A 22,356-nucleotide genomic window follows, 5' to 3' on the forward strand; every position below is an offset into this window, starting at 1 on the left:
CAGAAAGGTCACTGACCCACAGACATTCCCTGTTATGTGAGAATAATCTGATAATAATCTGTTTCATTCGTAAATATATTAGTAAACAGTTACCAACTTGTTCTCAGCCTCAGCATTCAATAGATCATTTGTAGCAGTCCATGTTTTTTCACAGTAAAATTTACATTTTTATGAATAAACCGAGATGGCCTGGAGGGGAAATCTGTGTGAGCAACAGTATATCTCAGTCAAAGCATACAATTTGAGCATGACAATCTAAGTTAAAGCAGAGAAAATAAATCAAGGACAACACACTGCAAAACACATAGCAAATTCTGATCCAACTATAGTTTCAATGGGAAGACAAATAACATTGAATTCAAAAGCATGATGTTGGGTCCTGCAAACATGGACATTGTGACCTAACAACCATAGTAACAACTTCCCCCTAAAATCACTGTGACATTGCTGCTGAAAAGGTCCAGAATTACCTTTCATGGTCTATTATTAGACCTGACTGAGGAAACGCACCTACAATTCACATAGTATACATGTTAATGTTATATAGGTAAATTCAAAAATAAAAAGTTTGTGCATCATAATAGTTATTCAAAATATGTTTAATGAGTAGAAAATGTATTGCATATATCATCATTAAAAGAGGTCTCGAAACAAAAAAGTCCAAACTCCAAACAAACACATTTGTTCTCCAGAAAAATCTTTGTTCGTTTAAAAATGTAAACAGAAAAATATAGCTTGTAATCTGTTCCTGTAAAGTTTTCAACACTCAGTGCTATTAGTTTTGGAAAATGCCCTAAAACATTGGTCTGAGAAAAAAATACAAGCTGTGAAAAAGTCACGCATGTTGGGTTTTTGAAAATGTGTCATAGGCTACATTGATAATGGCTTTTGATTGTATGTTGGGTCCTTCATGAAAATGTCTCAAAGTGAAGTTCATGAGATTAAAAAAACGTTCTTCATGTAGGCACTGATTTGGACTTCAGAAACAGCCTGCTGTGCCAGTAGTCAGGATTGTCAAAAGATCTGTCGGCGGCTGCTGTTTCCCCGACCCCGACTCCAGCTCGCACCTTGACATTGGGTTCAAACCCCGATCTATGTGCCTCTGTGCCCCCTACTACTCCCTCCCCCTCCCTCTGCAGGTTGTGGTACACCACAGCGTCTCCAGGCAGCAGGGCAGCAAAGGAGTCCATGTCTTCATACTCATACGCCTCGTCCTCGTCCCTTCCCTCTACATTCAGCTCCTTCCTGTCCTGAAGAGCTTGACGCAGCTTTGGCTGTCTGTTTGTGTAATGATAGTTACTGTCCTCCACATATTCATCCTCCTTTTCCCCCGCCTCACCCTCCACCTCTCTGACCATACTTGCTGGTGCAGGAGGAGGAGGTGGAGGAGGAAGAGGAGGAGGCTCAGGCGTTGGAGGGCTTGCATCTTTTTCACTACCCCTGATGTCCATGTATTCATATTCTACATCATCAGATCCCTGCAGCTCTGAATCAGAGTCGTAATTGCTTCTTGTGTGAGCCCCCCTGACCTCCACTGAGGATGTGGTGTCAGCTGAGCACGCTGTCGCTTGTGACGACACGGAGGAGGTGCGCTTCTTGTTGGGCTTTAGTAAATGGCTGCTGTGCCTGGGTGAAGGAGCTGTTAGACACGTCCGCTTGTTCATATACTCATAGTCTTCTTCATCTGGGTCGTCCAGGAGGCTCGCTGAATGAGACTTGCTCATCCTGCCAGGAGCAGCTCGAGACGAGGAAAGTAATGTATCTGAGAAGGGAAACAATTATAAATTAAGGTTTTCATTAGAATATTGTGTAAGGAAGTTAACACATAATGAGGATACACTGTCTTTTTTTACAAGACAAGCCTTTTAATACAAATGCGCAGGTGAATTACAGTGCCATAAGAATGAGTGTTAAAACCCAGAATTAGTCAGCATTTCTGCCCTCCCTGTTGACTTGTCTCCAAGTCAGTGTTTTAAAAATAAAGTTTTTTTGCTGAGATGCCTAGAATAAGTTCTGTTTTATTATGGCTAGGCAATATGGGCTTGATTAACACATAAGATTAAATACCCTACACGTGAATTATTAAGTCCTTTAGTTGGATGTGACATATAGAGCAATTTTCCATGTAAGATGGTTGACAATATAATTTGAATAGAGAACAAATTTGATTAGTGCTATCACCTCTGCCTGGGCTGTCTCCAGGAAGAACATATCCGTTCTGGTCCTCTTCATCCATCTCTGGTGATGGTGTCTCTGGAGGCCCAGCGGAAAAGCTGTCCCTCTGTGAGACATAGGCGCTGTCCTCACGCTGACGTCGTCTCTTCAGGCTCCCGGTCATAGAAAAGTCTTCATTAATCTCCAGCTCCACTGTCGGGCCGCAGCCCTCCGAGCTCTCAGACACAGTGCGGGCTGAGTTTAGTCGAGAGCGCGACTGCCACATGGCCTACACAAGACAACACAAACACACATGCATCACTAAAATGGCAACAGGAAGGACAATTGGATGATGTTGATAACAGCTTTAAAAATGTTTGGCTTATGTACATTAAAAAATGAAAAACAGTTCACATACAAAGGGACTTAAGGGAATATGTCGCTATTTTTGTAAGTGTGTGCAGACGAATATCACCTGCCTGACACAAAATATGTAATGTTTTGCCTCTAGAGGACTCCCAATTAAAACAATAACAAACAATGGATTTTAGTGATGTTATGAAGTAGGCGTGAGATCAAGGAGGTTGTTGTCTTCACCACCACCTTAGTCAGTTTCTTCTATATTTTTATGCAGAAAGTTTACATATTATACTTCAACACCTCAAAAGCCGGTTTTACCTGTCCTGGGTTGTCAAATCCTGGAGTCATAGGCAGGTATCCAGCCATGTTTGATGATGTAATAATCACCTTTACAAAAAAAGACAGAAGTCAGTCTTTAGGGTGTTGACAGAAAACACATTTCTAAATATAAACTGGACATAAATTCAACAGTAAGAACAACTCTTACTCTGTGAGTGTCCATCCTTGAGAGGCGACTGAGGCTCCTAGACTGAGAAAGGGAGTGGGTGGCCAGAGTCAAACCATCCACCTCCTCCTCCTCCTCCTCCTCCTCCTCCTCCTCCTCCACCAGCTCAATGCCCAGGTCGTCCAGGTCTGCGCTCCGCTGGGCGATTTCATCCGGGGGCGGGTCCTGCAGGGTGCAGTCCTCCTGGTGAAAAGAGGTGAGACTTTAATTAGCATATTGCATCTACACTCTCACTCAGTCACCACAGTAAAAAAAAAAAAAAACTTAGAAAAAAACAGACATACAAACTGCATGGTTACTGATAAACAAACAACGTTCTTACTTTGATCACCAGATAGCGAGGCGGATCTCTTGCCATTCTCGTAAATTCATTTGCCAGCTCTTTAAATGTTGGACGGACATTCTCATCAATCATCCAACCTGTAAATAAAAAATAAGAACACAATTTAGTCAGGACATTTCACGAAAATGAAATAATTTTGGCGCAATATGAAAAGTCGCTAAGCCACCTAAGTCATTAGGATTCATCTTGCAGGGATAATGAATGTAACAAATATTATGGAACTCTGATAAATAGTTGTTGAGATCAAAGTGGTGAATTGACCAACAGTCCAATATTGCTCCCCCTAGATCCTGCTGCTAGCATGGCTAAAAGGCATATGTTGCTTCGGTTAATTAGTAGATCAGACCAGATGTAAAAGAAGAATAGAAGAAGACACTCACACTTGACCATGACCATGTAGACATCAATGGTGCAAATTTGAGGCTGGGACAGACGCTCGCCCTTCTCCAGCAGATCAGGAACATCCTGAGGACGCATCGTAGTGTACGGCTCTACACCATTGGACATCATCTCCCAAACTGTCACACCTACATGAAGGATTACGTTTTGTTTAGCTAAAGTTTATTTGCACATTTAAAAAATAAACTACATAAACACAAGATATAAGAAATAACAATACAGTGCAGAAAGTACTGCATAGGGTTTATTTAAGCCTTCACATGCATTATATTAAAAGTTCACAATTATATTGAGGTGGTGACAAACTATTACAAACAAGATACACTATTTATAGAAATAAAAAAATGCAAGCTGAAAGATTTAGTGTGGCATTAAACATAAATAAAGGTTTTCATAAACACTTAATATTACTTTAGCTTGGGACTACCTGGTTTAAAAACTCACCGTAGCTCCAGACATCGCTCTGATGTGTGTATCTGCGGAACAAGATGCTCTCTAAAGACATCCATTTGATTGGAGTCTAAAGACATAAACAGAGAATTGTCTATATTGATTACTCCAGTGAAAACATATGAGTCTTATATGAGTAAACAGGAGCAGAGGGCATTATAAATCCATGTCAAAGTCTCTTTGATGAACTTTGGTCAAATTACTGAGTATCATATATTTTCTGTTGGGCTACACACCTTGACCTCGTTGTAAAAGTACTTCTTGTCATCGGGGTAAAGCAGGTCTGCAACGCCGTAATCTGAGATCTGGGCGGTGTAATTATTCTTCAGGAGAACATTTCTGGCGGCCAGGTTCCTGTGCACCATCCTGTTCTCCTCCAGGTAATACATACCCTGATGAGAAAGGACAAACGTCTTTAAGTGCTCCTGGTATCAGGGGAATGAACCAAGCTGTGGTTAAAAACAAGTACACACACAAACAATGAAAGGGTTGGTCCTTTACCTTTGCGATTTGAACACACCAGTTGAGCAGCCTCTGTGGGCTCAGTTTGTTCTTGCTGTTCCTGACGTGCTCCAGCAGCGAGCCCTGAGCGCTGAGCGGCGTGACGAGCTGCAGGCTGGCCCCGGGACAGATCCCCAGAGTCCTGACCACGTTAATGTGGTCAATGCTCCCAATGGTCCTCATGTGCTGCAGGGGACAGTCAGAGAAAATAAATACAGGTCAGACATATCCACTGTCAATTCAGGTTTTCCACTGCAAATCTTCAGACGTCTATTGATACAATCCCCTACAATCTATAAGTGATAACAAAATGAACCAAACTTCCGAACGCAAATTGACTCCTCAGAGTAGCCAGCTATACAACCTTTGGGAGCCACATTTTGGGCCTACCATCAGTGAGTTTTAGATACAGGAGATATAATTCATGCTTTCTCTTACGTCTGTCAGCTCATAGAAAGTCTGTCGTCCGGTGCGGTCGTTAATCGTCTTGATGGCCACAGGAAGCTTCACTGTATCACCTTCAGGGATCCAAATGCCCTGTGAGGTAAATACAAATAGATGTGTTAATTACCTGATGAAAATCAATTGTGCATGGATTGAAAAGACTATTTCCACAATCCCCAGTACCTTATGGACGGCTCCAAACACTCCGTTACCCAGCAGCTTGATCTTTTTCAGCTCGGTCGGCTTCAGGATCCGAGAGTGGACCCGAGCTCCTTTCTCTCCCGGATCCAAAGGCTCAAAACTCTGCAGGAAGAAAAAACACCTTTAGTCAAACTATGCAAACAAAGTGAAGCTCCAGTGAAGCTGTTCAGAACAGGAATAACTAACACATTGCACCTATAGAGATTTGGTTTAATCTTGAATGATGAACTGACACAATTAAAAAAAAATATGCCCAACATTTATGTCCTTTCTTAAAATCAAGAATAACAGAAATGCTTGGTAGGCGAGTGTATAATCGTGGTGGGAGTGATTGAACTCTTAATTTTTGGTTGACCGATTTCCTGTTTATAGCTGTCCCTATTCTGTATGAATGTCTTAGTGTTGCACTAGATGACCTAAGACTCTGACTGACCTCTCCACTCTCCATGTATCTCCTCATGGCTCGCTTACGACGGATGGCGAGACCTCTGCGGTACAAAACAGTCAGCACGAAAATCGAGAATGAAGCGAAGAGCAGGGCAATCACTCCCAGTACGATGGCTGTGGTCGATTGTCTGATGAGGTGAAAAGGGAGAAAGGATGACTCATTACTTTATAATAAATTAAAATACAAATAAAAACATGTTAGTTAGAGAGGAGCAACTTACCCAGAAATAAAGCGCTCTGTCCCGAGACATTCTCCAATTCCTGGCCCGTAGCACCTAAACAGAAAAGAGGTCAGATTGAAATAAACACAATCTGAGCTTCGAAATGAAAACAGAGAAAGAAGCTCTACTCATTTTTACCCTAGGGTGCAGTTTTTGTGGCACGATTCACAGCTGCCTTTCTTGTTGGCGTATTTGAAGATGACTTCCTCTCCTCCCATCACGCCCTCGGGACACGAGGACACGCAGTGCGGGCCGTCCTGCAAGCGGGCACACGCTACACACTGATCTGCGCCCTGAAGAGGAGAAAGGAGGCTTTATTTGACAGACAAAAGAAAAGTAGCAATGCAACATTTTGATGACTAATTAATGAGCAGATCAGCAGATAAATAATCGGTAACTATTTTCATTGATGTAAAGAATTTAAATACATTTACTCAAGTACTGTTCAGTAGAACAATTGTTAGGCAAGGTCATTTACTTGAGTATTTCCATTTTCTACGACATCATACTTATCCACTATCACTTATAAACTTAGGTATATATATATTATACGTTACATTTCAGAGGCAATTATTGTAGTTTCCTTCCACTACATTGATTTGATAACATTAGCTACTTTGAAAATTGAGATTAATGATATTAAATGTTGTAACAAATGATGTATCTTGTATTATCATAGTTACATTCCTGGATAAATCCACAGGCTATACAGTATTACAAAAAGTCTCTTTACCAGCTGCAACATTAAAGTAATAAACACACTAAAGGATTCATATTTATAATCCAATAATATAACATATCTTTCTGAAATTGGCTGCTCTGCAGAATAAGTACTTTTAGTTTTGGTTCTTGAGGTACATTTTGATGTTTATACTGTAGAAACGGTTTGTGTTATATCATATTAAAAAGGTAAGATATTTGGGTTTTGGACCAACAAAAAGAGACATTTAAGGACATCACCTTAGACTTTGAGAAATGTTTAAACATTTTCTGACAATTTAAAGACCAAATTAAAAATCTTGAAAATAATAGGCAGATGAATTGACAATACAAATAATTGTAAGTGGCAGCCCTGAAGCCAAGTGGATGAAAATGTTTCAAAGTCAGTGGCAATATGGAGTATGAGGTCACTAGGGGGCAGCAACAAGCTTTTATAACACAATTCTTGATCTTCAAGAACTTGTATTGGGAATATCAGTGTTAAGCAGCGCAGCTATTCAGCCTCTTGTTTAAAGTTGTTAGTCAGTGAGGAGATGAAATCATACCGGGCCAAAGCAGGTCTGCTTCCCCTCCTGGACCTTACACTCAGGGTGGCAGGGCATACACTCTCCTGACTGAGAGGCAAACTCCCTCCTCTCTCTGCAATCAAAGCGAAACAGTCAATCACTTTGTAATTCTTTCAGCGGACTGCAGATAAGATTGAAACACCTGGGACGGCTCCGCCGCCACAGCAAACATTACTCACATTAAGACAAACACTATGGCTTTTATTATTCATTTGATTAATTATTCTTTAAAGACTCACCCAGTCAGGAACATGCAATCTGGCACGCACGTTCTTCCCCGGCTGTACTTCTTGCAGGACAGACACTGGTTTGGCCCCGGGGCCCAGCAGCCATCAGAGGAGCACAGGGGGTCGCACACATGGCCCTCACTCACTACAGACAACAACAAAAAGGAGATTATCATCATTAACACTGACAAAGTAACTGGTGTCAACTATTCTTTTCTAATTGTATTTAATAGTTTAAGTAGTTTCCTATGTTTTGTGTGTTTCACTATGTGATATGATGTTGGTTGTTTTAAAAGCATATACAAATAAATAATATTCTCTAACAAAAACTGAAACTGATTCACCCCGTTCCAAAGCTCGAGATTCATATTCAGTGTTTTTACTCAAATACTTGAAAACCATATTGAATCCAAACCCCGCTCAACTATCTTTGGTATTCAACCTGAAGATTATCAAACATTTGATCAACATGTATCACATACTCTACTCTTCTATAGTCAGAATATTAATTAAAAAAAACATTCATCTCAAAAAGAGATGATATAAATCATTGCTCACTTGTTTCCCCTTGGTTATTATTGTATTCTCATTGTCAATTCATTATATTTTAAATGTATCTATTTAATAATTTATATAATATTTACAATATGTTTTGTTGTTATTTACAGAAATTAATATGTTATTATTACATTACATGTTACTCGTTAGATGCTTTTATCCAAAAGCGACTAACATACTGGCAATCCCCACAGGAGCAATTTGGGGTGAAGTGTCTTGCCCAGGGACACAACGACTGCAGTGGGGTTTGAACCTGTGACCCCGTGATCCGAACACCTACGGACAACCCGCTACGCCACACACCTCCATAATACACCATATCATATTAATGACACTGTGTACTTTAAAACAAATAAACTTTTTTGGGGTATGAAAAGATCCCTCCTCACTCACCACACTGATTTCTCAGTCTGTTCTCCTTGATGTCGATTTGTTTATTCCGTAGGCGAGAGCCGCTGTTCAAGATACGCGTCCAGTTAACGGTGTGGTGATAGCAGAGCTGCGTGTTTCCTGTGATGTAGACGCCGCCGTCGTTTATTATTTGCAGCGAACGTAACCCCAGGGAGGTCAAAGAGCCGATCTTCATCACCAGGAGAGAGTAGCCCCTGAAAAAGTGAGGAGTGAATAAATGCTGGGTAAGAGAATAATAATGCCAATGTTTTTATATTGCTTTAAAAACTATGGAAGCATAGAAACAGATTTTGAATAAGCCGTTTTTCTATAATTATTATAACAATAATACGAGTATTATTAATCATTATGGACACAATCATTGTGTTTAAATTGCTAATTGTTCAAGCTATTTGTTCTAGAATAAAATATTGAAATGCTTAAACATAAAAGTTATTAAGCATAGCAATAACGTGTTCAGTTGCTTAAAAGGTTCCAATTGTTAGGGCTTTCTTTGACTCCATAGAATACAACCAGCAGACACCCACATTTTCCAGCCAAACACCAGATGATTTTCAAAAGAAAGAGCATGCGTGAAAACCAGGAGAACATTTTAAAAGTTGTCCCCACCACCTGATACCCAGTACCAAAAATGCTCATGAATATTATGGTTTAATAATTTCTTAAACCAAGAAAAGTAATTTTAAATAGAAATATTGTGCATGGCTAGAGGCAGGCATGTGAAATAATAACTGTACCTTTTGCTCACTCCTCTACACGCGGTAAAACAGAGGCACAACAAGAAAACAAATAAATACAAGACAATCAGAACGTTGAGTCTGCAATGCAATGAGAAATACAACAACAAAATAGTAACATGACTCACAAAGCAAAACCATTGTTAGAACTAAAAACAACAGGCTCACTTGAAAAGATTTCTGCCCTGAATGGATTGTAGGTTGGAGAAGACAGACAGGTCAGACATGCTTTCAGGCCACGACTGGATACTGAGGATGTCTGAAAATAAAAACAGTGTTGTTCCAGATTGCAAACACTGTGACGTGACATAATGTAAAAATACAGTGACAGTTTAAACACACACACACACACACACACACACACACACACACACACACACACACACACACACACACACACACACACACACACACACACACACACACACACACACACACACACACACACACACACACACACACACACACACACACACACACACACACACACACACACACACACACACACACACACACCTGTGATCTCCCTCACAGTGTTGAAGATCTTCAGTTTCTCTGGATCGAGGGCTGGTACATCGTTATATGCATCACTAAAGAAAGAAAGTTGAGAAAATTATTGCAAAGGCAGTTTTTACCTACTAAATACCTCAAAGCTTTGTTTTATTTTATAAAAACGAATGAGAAGTAAGTTTACCCTTCGATCCCAGTCACCAGGAAGTGAAGGCTGCCCTGGATCTTGGTGCAGTTTATGAAGCTGTCGATGTTCTGAGCATCTACCGTCTGCATCTTTTCTTTGCCTGTGCCAATGCAAGCTGAGAGGAGGATAAAGAAGCAATGTCAGTGAGAAACCACCAGCAGATATTCAATTTACTACTATTTAACTTTAAAGATATTACACACAAAATACATGAGCAACAAACAAATCTGATGAATCTTTTTGCAGCTTTAACTAGCCAACTGCACAGTAAAGTAACTCAAATCAGCTCAACATTTAGCAGCTAGACATGCTGCTTACACATAATAATTTATATTACTGTAGAGTTTTTACTTGCAAATATATATATATACATATATATATATATATTATTTAATCCATGTATTGGAAATGGACTGTTCAGTTGTCTTAAACACCTTTTGGACAGAGGCCTCCGCAGGATTCACATCTTTTAAATCCGTTTTTCTCCACCTCCATTTTATTAGAAGGGCAACTGCTCACACATGAGCTTTCATCCACCACGAAGTTAACTGTGAAAAAGAAACAAGGTAAGTCTCAAATAAGTGACTTAAACATATATGACCAGGGTAATATACAAGTAGTATTTCATTTGTTTTATATTTGTTCACAGTCAAAATACAACTCTATTTAAACATTAAAGGGCAGGAAAGTGGCAGCAAGGGTAGAAAGAAATTATTATTTAGCAGGCCCCTAACTCAAAATATATATAGACAATACAAATAGATGGTCTGCCAATGACAGGCTTATTCTATATATAATATGTGAATACTTAAGAAAAAGAAGAATCAATCATCATCCATAATCTACTGGGGAAACAGATTACCTGCCACTTCAAAAACTGTAAACAAATCTTAACACATTTTCTTTAACTAATAAAATATGTATACAAAAGCATCTGGGGAACCATCAACTTTGACCTGCGAGTGTGTGTGACGATGAGTGTGTGGACTCACGGGGGCACTGGGCCACGCAGATGGAGCCGTACTGGTACTTGGCATTGGGGTTGGGCTCCAGTTTGAATGTGTGCTTGTTGTAGATGAGGGTCTGCGGACAGAGAGGCACGCAGGCACCCGAGTTGTTGAAGTTCCTGCAGGCCTGCAAACGTCACACAGACAGCAAAGTCAGCAACACAGCTCATACTCCAGGTGCTTATGTCCAGGGGTTAAATTGGGCTCAGCCCCGGCACATAGGACGATGCTCTGACGTGATCACCCTCGCACATTTGTCATATGTTTACAAAGAACTATATATATGTTAAAAACTTTTCTCGTTCTTAATATAGACTATATTTAGGGTCGATATGTGTTGACTTTACTTTAAAATAGCAAATCTCTGTTACAGATATAGTTTTTCGGCTTAGTGAACGTGTGTCTCTGCTCCGATCAGGAGCGGCAGCACCGCCCGGGCTCCTCCGTGCAGAGAGTCTGCAGCGGTGCCGCCAAACCCCTCGACCCGTCTTGTAACACCGAGCCCGTTTCTTAAACCATGCTAAATGTATGTGTGTGCATAAAGCTGAGTTATGATCGGTCACAATGACACCGAGTTTGGTGATGATTAAATAGTTTACAGTGAGATTTACTCACATACTTTTGGTCATACTCACGCAGCACTACAAATGAACTGAGATGTCCACACAAATGTTCTTTAGTAAGTGTGCAGAGCAATGTTGATTTAAAAAAGCAATTTGAAGGTTGTATATATGTATCTTATCTTTTTTTGTGTATATATTAATAATTTATATTTATATATATTAATTCCAGTTTATTTGTAGTATTTTTATTGTTTCATTTGGTGGCATCGATGTGTGCATTTGATAAAGATAATGGAGCAGTTGCTTTAGGACCTCATATACAGTATACCCCTTAAGGTCAAATCATGAGATCCTCTTTTTCTTATTGTGACATGTCGAAATGTGCCCTGTGTAAAAAGGCCTTTAAGCAGCAGACTCACAAAGCACTCTGTATCCAGAGATCCTGTGCAGCCTCCCGCACACTCGATGTGACAGCATTCGCTCGGGTTAATACCAAAGCATCGGCCGTTACACTGAGGCGCGCACACGGTCTTGGTCACTGAAACAGAGAGTGTACGAGCATTTGTTAATTTATTGCAGCAGTGGTTACATTGTTTTTTCTTTTAATATTTTCTTTCCTCCGAAATCTCAAAAATGCCCAGTGCATAAAGAAATCTATTTTCCTTACAAAATATCTAACACATTTCTATTTAACATGGTTTTAAACAAGGGGATTCCAGTGTGTATTTATTATTCTCTCTTGATTCAATAAACATGGAGTTGATTGAAATGCTTGAAAACCCCCACACTACAGAACTGCTTGTTGCTTGGGAAATAAAGTGATGATGATTTCACTCACAGATCTGGCATGTGTCATTTCTTGCATCCCAACATGGAAGGTCTCCACATGCCACGTTGCAAAGCTCTAAGAAAAAACAAATGTAGCACATTCATCAGTTTCAGTATTTCTGCAAGTAGATTAATAAAGCATTATGCAAATAAATACATGTTTTATAGTCTGGGTCAACAAGAGGCTTTAATTATTTACAATTTAACCTGGGAAACTTTCATCTTAGATATTAAAACAAATCAAAAAGGAATAATGAGTGAGCTGTGAGATGGGATAACATTTTTTTTAAATAACATTATATTCTCACTCAATTATTCTATCTATTCTGTCAGACTTTGGGGTAAAGTAATGACCTTTCTATAATCAATATTTATTATGTTATTACTATCTATCATCAGTAGTGTGTGGCTCTCATTTTAGCCTCTTCCTTGTGACAGCCTTTCTGCAGTAGATGCATGTTAACATTGTAAAGCAGACCAAAGCGTAACTCCTAGACATAAAACATAAAAATGTAAGGTAATATGTCTTATTGTCACCCTTTCTACTCACTTTTAGGCCCGTTGTCCTTGATCAGAATCTCAGCTTTTGCATCCTTCACGATGTCTAGCCAGTTGACCTGCTTGACGTAGCTCAGGTACTTGTTCTGGATGATTTTGACTCCTCCCTCCAGTATCTCTGTGGGCGGAACACAAACATTTAAATGGCAAAAAGACAATTAGCAGAGCAAGCCCGTGCGCGCCCATGACTCATCCCTTACTACAGTTCATACATGAAATGCACTCATGTTACAGTGGCAGTTGAGACATTCCTGGGACTTCACATCACTTACACACACCGCTGCTGCAGCCCCCCGCCCTCCTGAAGGTGTGGCTGCAGTGTGTAGGTGTGTGAGCTCCAACAGTCACCAGGAATACCTCCTTATCTCAACTCCTGCATGCACCCACACTTAAACACACCAACATATATATTTACTTCCCAAAATGTTGATCATTTTGCTTTTATTCATCTATAGGCTACTTGTGTTTTGTGTGCAAATAACTGCACATAAAAGAGACAAAATGCACAAATTAATTAAAAGTAAACGATGAATTTGATATTTGAATGATATTTGTATTCAATTACCTTATTTCCCAAACTTTCGAGATATACCACGATAATATTGCTATTTGGTCACGACTCACGATAATCTGTTATTGTGTGTCCTGGTCTAGAATGATAAACATAATGCAGTGTTAACATTTTCATTCAAAGAATATTTTATCTAGAAAATGCTTACAAAATGATTCCAAGGTGTAAGGTGTTTGCAGCGAGATATGCGGATTAACATAGTAGTGAGGATGCTGTTTAGTTTTTGTCAGATGTCATTTTTTAAAATCTTTGAGCATCACTAACACAATTCCATTCATCTCAATTTCTTTGGGACAGTGGACAAGACTAATGTTTCCAAATCTGCAAGCAATGTTGGATACCAGAGGCAACAGTGTTTTTTGGTTAACCTGACCTTTTAACATCAGTCATCATGAATCAGTGCACTCTTTTGTTTTTTCTGAACTCAGTGAGACATGTTTTTGTTTACCCACACTCACACACAGATGGCCGAATTAATGAGGTAGAGGCACTTCACCAGTCACCTGCTGCCCTGCAGCCTCGGACACCTAAACACACACACACCGAGTGACTTCCTATGTACCTGTGAGGTGAGTCAGGCCCAGCTCCTGCAGGCCGTGCTGCCCATCCTTCTGGTAGTTCACCATCACAGCCAAGGCGTATTTCCCCTCGTACAGCGTGTTGCCTCTGATGACCCGCAGCTGGTTCAGAGGCACGCGGCTGAACTCATTGACCGCGAACAGGATGTAGCCCGTCACTTCCCTGATAGACTGCAGGGAGGAACAAATATGAAGAAAGATAAATTAAACACACAATTTGGACCTTTCCTCTATTAAAACAACAAGTAAGGCAGAGTTTGGTGGCACACATTGCAGTCAGCTTCTGCAAGGAATATTTATAAATCAGAAGGGTTGTACCAGTAGCCAAATTATCTGCAGATGTCTCCTCTCCAAATCAAACATACGCAGTGGTTAAAACGAGTAAAATCACAGAGAGAAGAAACAGAAAGTGTCCTCTGATGCTGTTTGAGTGCCCCTTGTTGCTAAGACATATATGTCTGATGACTAACATCCTTCAGTCAGTTAAAACAGCTGATGTATTGTAAACATGAGGCTTTAAACTGGATACAAATGTATTGAGAGAGGGATACATACAGCAAATTAAACAGACCTTTACCTTGAATCAAATAATGGATTTCTCTAACAATGTTGGAATGATTGGGAATAATAAGTTTTCAACTCAACAAAAATAAATCATAAATGTAATTGTTTTCAGAAATTGCCATTTAAGGATGCGTAAATTATAAACACTATTCAGAGCAAAGGTGTTTGTTCTTCTCTTCTTTCTATTAGTAATAGAAAGAAGAGAAGAACAAACACCTTTGCTCTGATTGTTAGTCATGGCGATTGTTATCAGAGTCATGACTTGGCAGGAGAGGTGTGTTTTTCTTGTGTTGTCAGTAACCATGACGGTGGTGCAGCGATTATTCAAAGAGATTAATAGAAAAGGACTTGGAAGGGGACATAAATGAGCTCATTGTTCATTTGAGACGAAGACATCATCCCCTGTGGACGGAGATAAACAACTCAGATGTGGGAAGTATTTTGGCATCACGTTAATCCATATCCCTGTCCAGACTGGTTACCATGCAGTTTTTCTCAGTGACACATCTGTGAAAGTCTGTACACGTGCGATGATGCCTCAAAGTATTAGTCGACAGCGGTTTTCTGGAATCTATTATTGAAACATTTGCCAGCCGCTGATACAAGATGCCTTTAAGGTTTAACTGACGTTTTTAGCCGCTGGAGTGATGCTGTACTGCTGTGGTTAATTACGCACAGACCTTGTTTACCTTGTTTGATGTCCGATACAAAAGTTCACATTTGGCCTCTGATTCCGTTTATTAGTTAGTTGGATTCTTTTCCATTAAACTCCAACAGCGTTTCCAATCAAACTCCATTCAGCAACGTCACATGTGTGAGGCATGGTTATACAACTGTTTACCTTTCCGCGGAGAACACGAGCACACACACAATTGGTTCCGGTTCCTAGGACCAATTATATAACAAGAGCTAATGGCCTTCTAAAAATCCCATTTCTTGTTGTTGTTTTTATGTAGCAAAGAAATATATTATTTTCTCCTTGTTTCTGAGAGAAAATGGACATTGGTAAACTTACATAAATACTAAGTGTTGGTGTAGTTTCCTGAAATACAGTAAATAAAGCAGATGACCTCAAAATGGCATTAATCAGCCCAAATCGATGGCTCGGTGTACCACTAGTTCAAAGCCTCACCTGCAGGAAGGTGACGTTTCTGGTGTGCTCCATCATGGTAATCTCCAGGTTGCCCATCACTATCTCACAGCCGTTGTAAATATCCTTCATCAGCTTGTACTGGATCTCTGAATTTCCCGTCGTGCTCAGACCATTTTGGGTGCCAGAACAAACCTTCACTGTAAAAGTGAATAATTAACTCTTGTTAAAGTCAATATGTTTGGATTAGAAACACATTTAAAAGATAAACCTGGTGATGTATATACATAATCTAATTAAAATTAAAAAACAAAAACAAAATGAATTGGCAGAAAAACAGATTTGTGAGGGTAAATACATACAACACACATTTCTAACTGGAGAGACAATGACTGGAGTTTGTTTCTGTGTTTCCAACATGGACATTTAAATAAAATAAAATGAATGGACATGTCTGTAAATAAATTACCAACGAGCTACAGTATAGTATGGCTGATGAAGGCATAGTAACACATTATTCTACCAAAAACTTGTTACAACAAGTCACAGCAACCCTATTAACACTACAATAATGATCACATTTCAGTATGTTTTATTTATTTATATTTATATAGGCTTACAGATACATTTAATAGCCCGTGTATTTATTCAGCTTTGTTGTGATACATTGAGAACAACAAAATACCGGAACAAATTCTCCATATGTGTACACACTAAAGTAACTATGGATATTTTGTTAAATCAAGGACTAGATTAAGCCCCTATAAAGACTGTTTTATGCCTTACTACACTCCACTGTGTTCATGCACACTATCAATGAGTGTACTGTAACAGATTGAAACAAGCTGGGGATTGTACACAGGGCCGTTTTCTGTGAGAGAAACATACAAGGCCTTGTTTACGAGCTGTGGGAGTTCAGCCATGCAGCGTCACTGGAAGGCTGCTTTACTATTCAAATGTCAGACAGCAGAGAAGCAGCACAGAGAAAAGAGGAGGGCAGAGCATTAAACATGACTGTGAATCTAAATGTCAATACTTTGCCTGAGAATACTAACAATTAGGCCTACTTGTGTAATGTCGTGACAAACAATCATAATATGTCCGCTTTTTTACGTTTTGACTGAATTTCAGTTCAGTTTGTTTCACAATGTGTTTAGTTTTACTTAAGTTTGACATAAGTTCCAGAAAATATTGTTTTTTTATATATTTCCTCAACATGTTTAGTGTCATTATGTTAGCGCTTGGTATGATGGCATGAATCTCAGAGACTAATCTAGCCTAAAAACCTGAGCAAATTAAACTAAAAGTATCTGCATGCCCGTAAAGAGATTTTTACCATTCAGTTGCAAAATTGTGTGTAGTTGAAATCAAAATGAAGGGTCGAAAGAAAAGGGAAAGGGTCTTAGCCTCCCAACTTAATGCCCGTGGCTCGATTTGGGGTTTCGACTGGTGTGATCCCATCCCGACTCTCTAGTTTTGTTGCTTTTTCGTTATTTGTTTTAACTTAGTCTTTAACCTTAGTCCAAGCATCATGCATCAGTCAGTCTTGTTAACTTGTTATTCTGTTGTACTGTTGAGTAAAGATGTGAGGAATGTTTTTTTAACCACACAGGTCACACGCATGAAGTAAAGTCGACACACTCACAAACACATTCCTCCAACTGTCATCGGAGTCGATACAGAGCTCAGAAGAACAACAGGACCAACAAGGGCATAACAAAGCTAATCATTATTAACCTACAGCACTGAGTGTGTGTGTGTGTGTGTGTGTGTGTGTGTGTGTGTGTGTGTGTGTGTGTGTGTGTGTGTGTGTGTGTGTGTGTGTGTGTGTGTGTGTGTGTGTGTGTGTGTGTGTGTGTGTGTGTGTGTGTGTGTGTTTAAGGGAGAGACGGTGCAACGAGCGTGTCCTATGTCCATAAAGTCCTGATAAGAGTCGCTTTATTGTGTTTCTGAGAACATCGGGTTTACAAGCACTGGCTTTGCACCAAAAAACATATTCAAGGATGGTTTCTCTCAAATCACAAAAACACATACACGCCCCCCCCCCCCTGCAAGGTGTATACATAACTGGTTTCATTAACTTTTGGAAAGTCCTTCCACCACTTCATTACTAAAGTGGTGATTAGAATGTTTTATTCTACTGTCTTTCCATAAATAACTTCCTACTCTCGGGACATTGTGAGACGTTAAGCAGCACAAGCCCAAATTCATGTTTCAGCGTTTTTGGAGTGGAGGCAGGAGACTCAAAGGGAGGTATTTTAATAGTGTGTCCATGATTTGTGACAGTTTGTGGGAAGTGGAATAAATATGTTGTTGTTATTTGGGTGAATTGACCCTTTAAAGATGATCTCCGATGATTTCACACACTCAGTTTAGTCAACAGTAGCCTGCAGTTTGTTTAAGAAGGGAGCTTATCCTAAGTAAAAAAGGCCTACACCATAGTGTTAATCTGGGTTTAATGAGACGAAATATCTTTAAAAGATTCTTAATTTACTATTTTGATGCAACATCCAAAAGTGGTTGCTTTTGCTGAAATGTTGCACTATATTAGTTATATTATTTGTTCCTTTTACCAATGTATGATTTTCTGAAATAACTCTGGTCTTTACAATTTAACATATATGCAGCATAACAGAGACCCAATGAGTATCTTCAAGTCATGTTCTTGTACACCTTGAACCACACATACTGGAATATCTAGGCCTCTGCTGTATCGAGTTTCACCATGTTTTTAAATCTGTTTCTTGCATATCGATCAACTTCATGCAATTGAAATCCCGGGAGCCCTCCTTAAGAAACCAGCACATGAACTCTTTAACATTTATACTTCTGCACGCTGTAGCACGGGACAAGTCAGGGTTATCACATCAAGTTGCAATGACTAACATGCTTCAGAAACGTCTCATTCTTCATTAAAAGCCATTCAGTTGGAATGATGACAGTTTATGAGCTGCTCAAGGGTGAAGCCCTTTATCTACCCCACCTTAGTTAATCTATCAGTGGACGAATTGTTGACTCTACACTGCTTGAATTGCCTGTTGGGAAATACTCATGAACACCTGCACACGTATGTTCAAGAACCTTCCACCAATACAGTATGCATACAGTATGCATACAGTTTAAGCACAACCTACTAGAAGGGACAAACCGGTGTGCACACATGTTTGAGACAAAGTGGTATGTCAGCCATACAGACAATGCACAGGCTGCAGCTGTGGAGGCCGAACATCTCAACAGGCTGAGTGGGTTTTTCTGTCAAAGGAGAACTTTCAATGTTGGCAGATGGATGATGGAGAAAAAAGGAATGGGGTGGAGGGTTTAGAGTCAATAAACACACATGCAAACAATGGCCCTATTTTGAAAGACTGCAAAACTAGTGTAGGATATGAATCAAGACGTGCGACCCATCGATCTATGTCTCACCATGGAGTCCACTTTCCTACTTATTCCATTCGCTAACTATTATTCACAGCACATAAACTCAGGGCATAAATGGTCTCATTGTCCTTGGCACTAAAGTGTCACATAGCACATGACGAAACATAACACAGATCAGGTTAGGCTGTTATGTTCATTCCCTGCTAACAGGGTTTCAAAAAGGCAGAGAAAGAAAAGAAAGGAGGGAGGAGGAGGAGATAAACAAGCTGAATAAAGCGGTTGAGACGATGACTGCAGTAAACAGAAACTTGGCACAGGCTGTGCCAGAGATTACTGCATACCTCACAAGAGAGCACACACACACACACACACACACACACACACACACACACACACCCACACACACACACACACACACACACACACACACACAACACACACACACACACACACACACCACACACACACACACACACACACGCGCGCACGCACGCTCACAAACACAAAGACAGACACCTGAGCACATGAACTATTCCATGTTGCAGAGCATTCACTGGTTTACAATGGTTGTAACCTGTAAGAGTTGTTAGTGTGTTCACAGCATGCAGCGATCAGAATGACGCCGACTGAGAGTTGCTTAACATTATTCTTTGGCAGCAGGAACGGCAGCATATTTGCTTTTTGACGCATCTGTTATTTGGATGTCACACCTGTAAATGTACAGAAGCAAATCAAACAGGCTCCACCCAATGTTGTTTTTCTTGATGGTAAATCAAATTGTACACTGAGGCATCGTACACTTGTAAAGCAAAGCCCTATCTGATACATAAAATATCTCACATCTGAGACATCAACTTGACTCTTAAAGTCATGATGACATATGTGGAAAAAACCTATCCTCCCTGTTGGCAAAACTGAAAACTGAAAACTTTGAAAATAAAAGTGATACAAGTGTTTTCAGGGTGAAATCATGCTTCTTCTATGTAAAATAGTTTTCTCCAATTGCTTCTTTCATGAAAGTGCAGTAAGCATCTAAAATGACAACTGGCTTTGAAGTTTGACGAGATACACTGAACTAAAAAACTATATTATCCTGAATTATTTTATTATGGCTGCAGGTAACATTGGTTGGTATACAGGTCCACCGTCCTGCACCAACATAACAACAGCAACAACAACAACAACAACAACAACCTCTTTCACTGCACAACAAATGCAGTTCATTAAGGAGAAGGACCGATGACAGAAAATGTCACTTTCATACTTTGGAAATTCCCAATTCTTTATTAGAAAGACATTAAGTAGTCATCAAGCAAACAGGGTTTATTTTGTAATGGATTAAAGAGAATATTAACTGCAATAGTAACTTTGTACAATCTATTCAATCAAATGTTACTTCTCATGTGATCATGATTATTTATTCACTGTGTTTTTGTGATTTTAGTATTAAGCTCAGGTGCCAGAGGCTCTGTCGCCTGAGCATCATCTGCTAAAGATGAATGATCTGGTGTTCACATTGTTTCTCTCAAACTCACTGTGTCACTTGTTTCACCTGCAGCCAGGGGACAGAGTCTAGCTGAGATTCAAATCACAACACCTCTCTGCCTCTAACATGTCACCACCCTCAGTGGTGGAAAGTAACTGAGTACAATTACTTGAGTGCTGCGCTCGACAACAATTGTTATGGCTACTTGAAGATTTAATTTGACTATACATTATATTTTAGAGTGAAGTATTGCACTCGTTACTTCATTCCATTCATTTCTATTAACTAAAATATGAAGCTAAAACGAATCTGCAACTGTGTTGATTATCTGTTTATCATTATAAAGAAAATATACAAAAGATTTCCAATTAGCACACGATCAGGAGGATTTGATTCATTTTCCAATGAGTATGAGTTTAATCGCTAATACATTATGCACTTTTACAATTTAAAGCAGGATTAAGTATTTATCATTTCACATTGTGGTATTGCTCCTTTTATTTAACTAATACATCTGACTATTTCTTCCATATCTCATTATACTGAGAAAATGACAAATCAAAGGTAAAGTTTTGAGATCTTTTGGGCTGACTGTAGTTGTCAATCAACAGTCGGTGTAAGGTTGGGCTCGTCTGTCCCAACCTTACACCGACGTAACAATGAGACAAACGCGAGAAAGCACACAGTCGTGGGAGAGGTGCAGGTGACTCATAGCAAACAAGCTCTACGTTTGCGGAACAGGTTCTCGTGTCTGCGGTGGCAGAGGAAGGACAGGTGTTTTCTAACCCCCTGCATACTGAACAGCTCTAATCCAGGCGTTCGCTGGGATTTAACATTTATTCTGGGATACTTCAGTGTACAAAGTGATGGTTTTGGAAACAAAAGAGGATTCGTGTTTGTGTGTGTGTGTGTGTGTGTGTGTGTGTGTGTGTGTGTGTGTGTGTGTGTGTGTGTGTGTGTGTGTGTGTTCACCTCCTTCTGTCTGCGCGCTGCAGAGTGTGAGAGCACATGGCAGCAGGACGCACAGCACCTGCTGCAGCTTCCTCTTCATCAGGGCAGTCATCCTCACTCAGATTATCCAAACCGGCGACGTTTTAAATAAAAATGTCCATCTCATCGATGATAAAAAGTTTGGATCTGTCTCATTACAAAATCGATCGTTTTATTCCGAGACAGTCCATTTAAAAACAACAGGTTGTTTAGTTAATCCAAATTTTCTTTTTTCTTCCTTTCCTTCGCTTTGTTCTTATTAAAAAGGTAACTTCACTCCGTAGTGAAAACCTGTTTTCTGTTTTCTCGGTTTGACATGAAACTGAGCCGTAACTTTACAAGCCGCCTATTCCGGCCCGTGTGAGAGGAATCACTACAGCTCAGTGATTGGAGCCAGAGCTCAGCCAATCAGCAGCCGGAGCGTCTGTTTCTCTGGCACTGATTTAACTGGGAGGGCCTGTCAGCAGCCGCAACACCAACAACATCTGGACACACGATGCACACCTTTAAAACACATTGAAATATCCAATATAAGTGGATGGATGCACGAGTCACAAAAGTCCTAACAAAAAGTGTTTCATGTTGTTGATTCAGGGTTATAACTTATGTGTCAATAATCAATCATTTTAAATATGTTGTTTATTTTATGTTTTATATGTCATTCATTCTTTATGCAAGCCCACAAAGTTTGGATGCAGAAGGCTTTGGATGTTAGTGCAGAGGGGGTTTGTAATTTACAGTAAAGTAATATTATCAAAAAGCACTATACTTTCAAAGTAAAAGCATTCCATATTAAACAGAA

The 22,356-nt window shown here is 39.7% G+C and overlaps 1 protein-coding gene across 2 annotated transcripts; it reads right to left on the reverse strand.

The window, feature by feature from the left end:
* Positions 1 to 625: 625 nt before the first annotated feature.
* On the reverse strand, positions 626 to 21,894 carry erbb3a (erb-b2 receptor tyrosine kinase 3a). Of its 2 annotated transcripts, XM_034084174.1 has the most exons (29): positions 21,537 to 21,894; positions 15,743 to 15,900; positions 14,031 to 14,217; positions 12,890 to 13,015; positions 12,350 to 12,415; positions 11,931 to 12,049; positions 10,934 to 11,075; positions 10,376 to 10,489; positions 9,939 to 10,056; positions 9,761 to 9,834; positions 9,413 to 9,503; positions 9,245 to 9,259; positions 8,490 to 8,701; positions 7,551 to 7,683; positions 7,291 to 7,384; positions 6,164 to 6,318; positions 6,026 to 6,079; positions 5,791 to 5,932; positions 5,340 to 5,459; positions 5,151 to 5,249; positions 4,713 to 4,898; positions 4,448 to 4,603; positions 4,206 to 4,281; positions 3,743 to 3,889; positions 3,342 to 3,439; positions 3,002 to 3,202; positions 2,833 to 2,901; positions 2,182 to 2,443; positions 626 to 1,762 (listed from the first exon to the last, which is right to left on the reverse strand). In XM_034084174.1, exons 1-29 carry the CDS (start codon positions 21,625 to 21,627, stop codon positions 957 to 959), a joined length of 4,311 nt encoding a protein of 1,436 aa, XP_033940065.1. In that variant the 5' UTR covers positions 21,628 to 21,894; the 3' UTR covers positions 626 to 956. The 2 variants fall into 2 exon arrangements, with proteins under 2 accessions (XP_033940065.1, XP_033940066.1); XM_034084175.1 differs by lacking the exon at positions 9,245 to 9,259.
* Between the last annotated feature and the right edge of the window lie 462 nt (positions 21,895 to 22,356).

The sequence above is a fragment of the Pseudochaenichthys georgianus genome, chromosome 5 (genome assembly GCF_902827115.2).
Source record: "Pseudochaenichthys georgianus chromosome 5, fPseGeo1.2, whole genome shotgun sequence".
NCBI classification, from domain to species: domain Eukaryota; kingdom Metazoa; phylum Chordata; class Actinopteri; order Perciformes; family Channichthyidae; genus Pseudochaenichthys; species Pseudochaenichthys georgianus.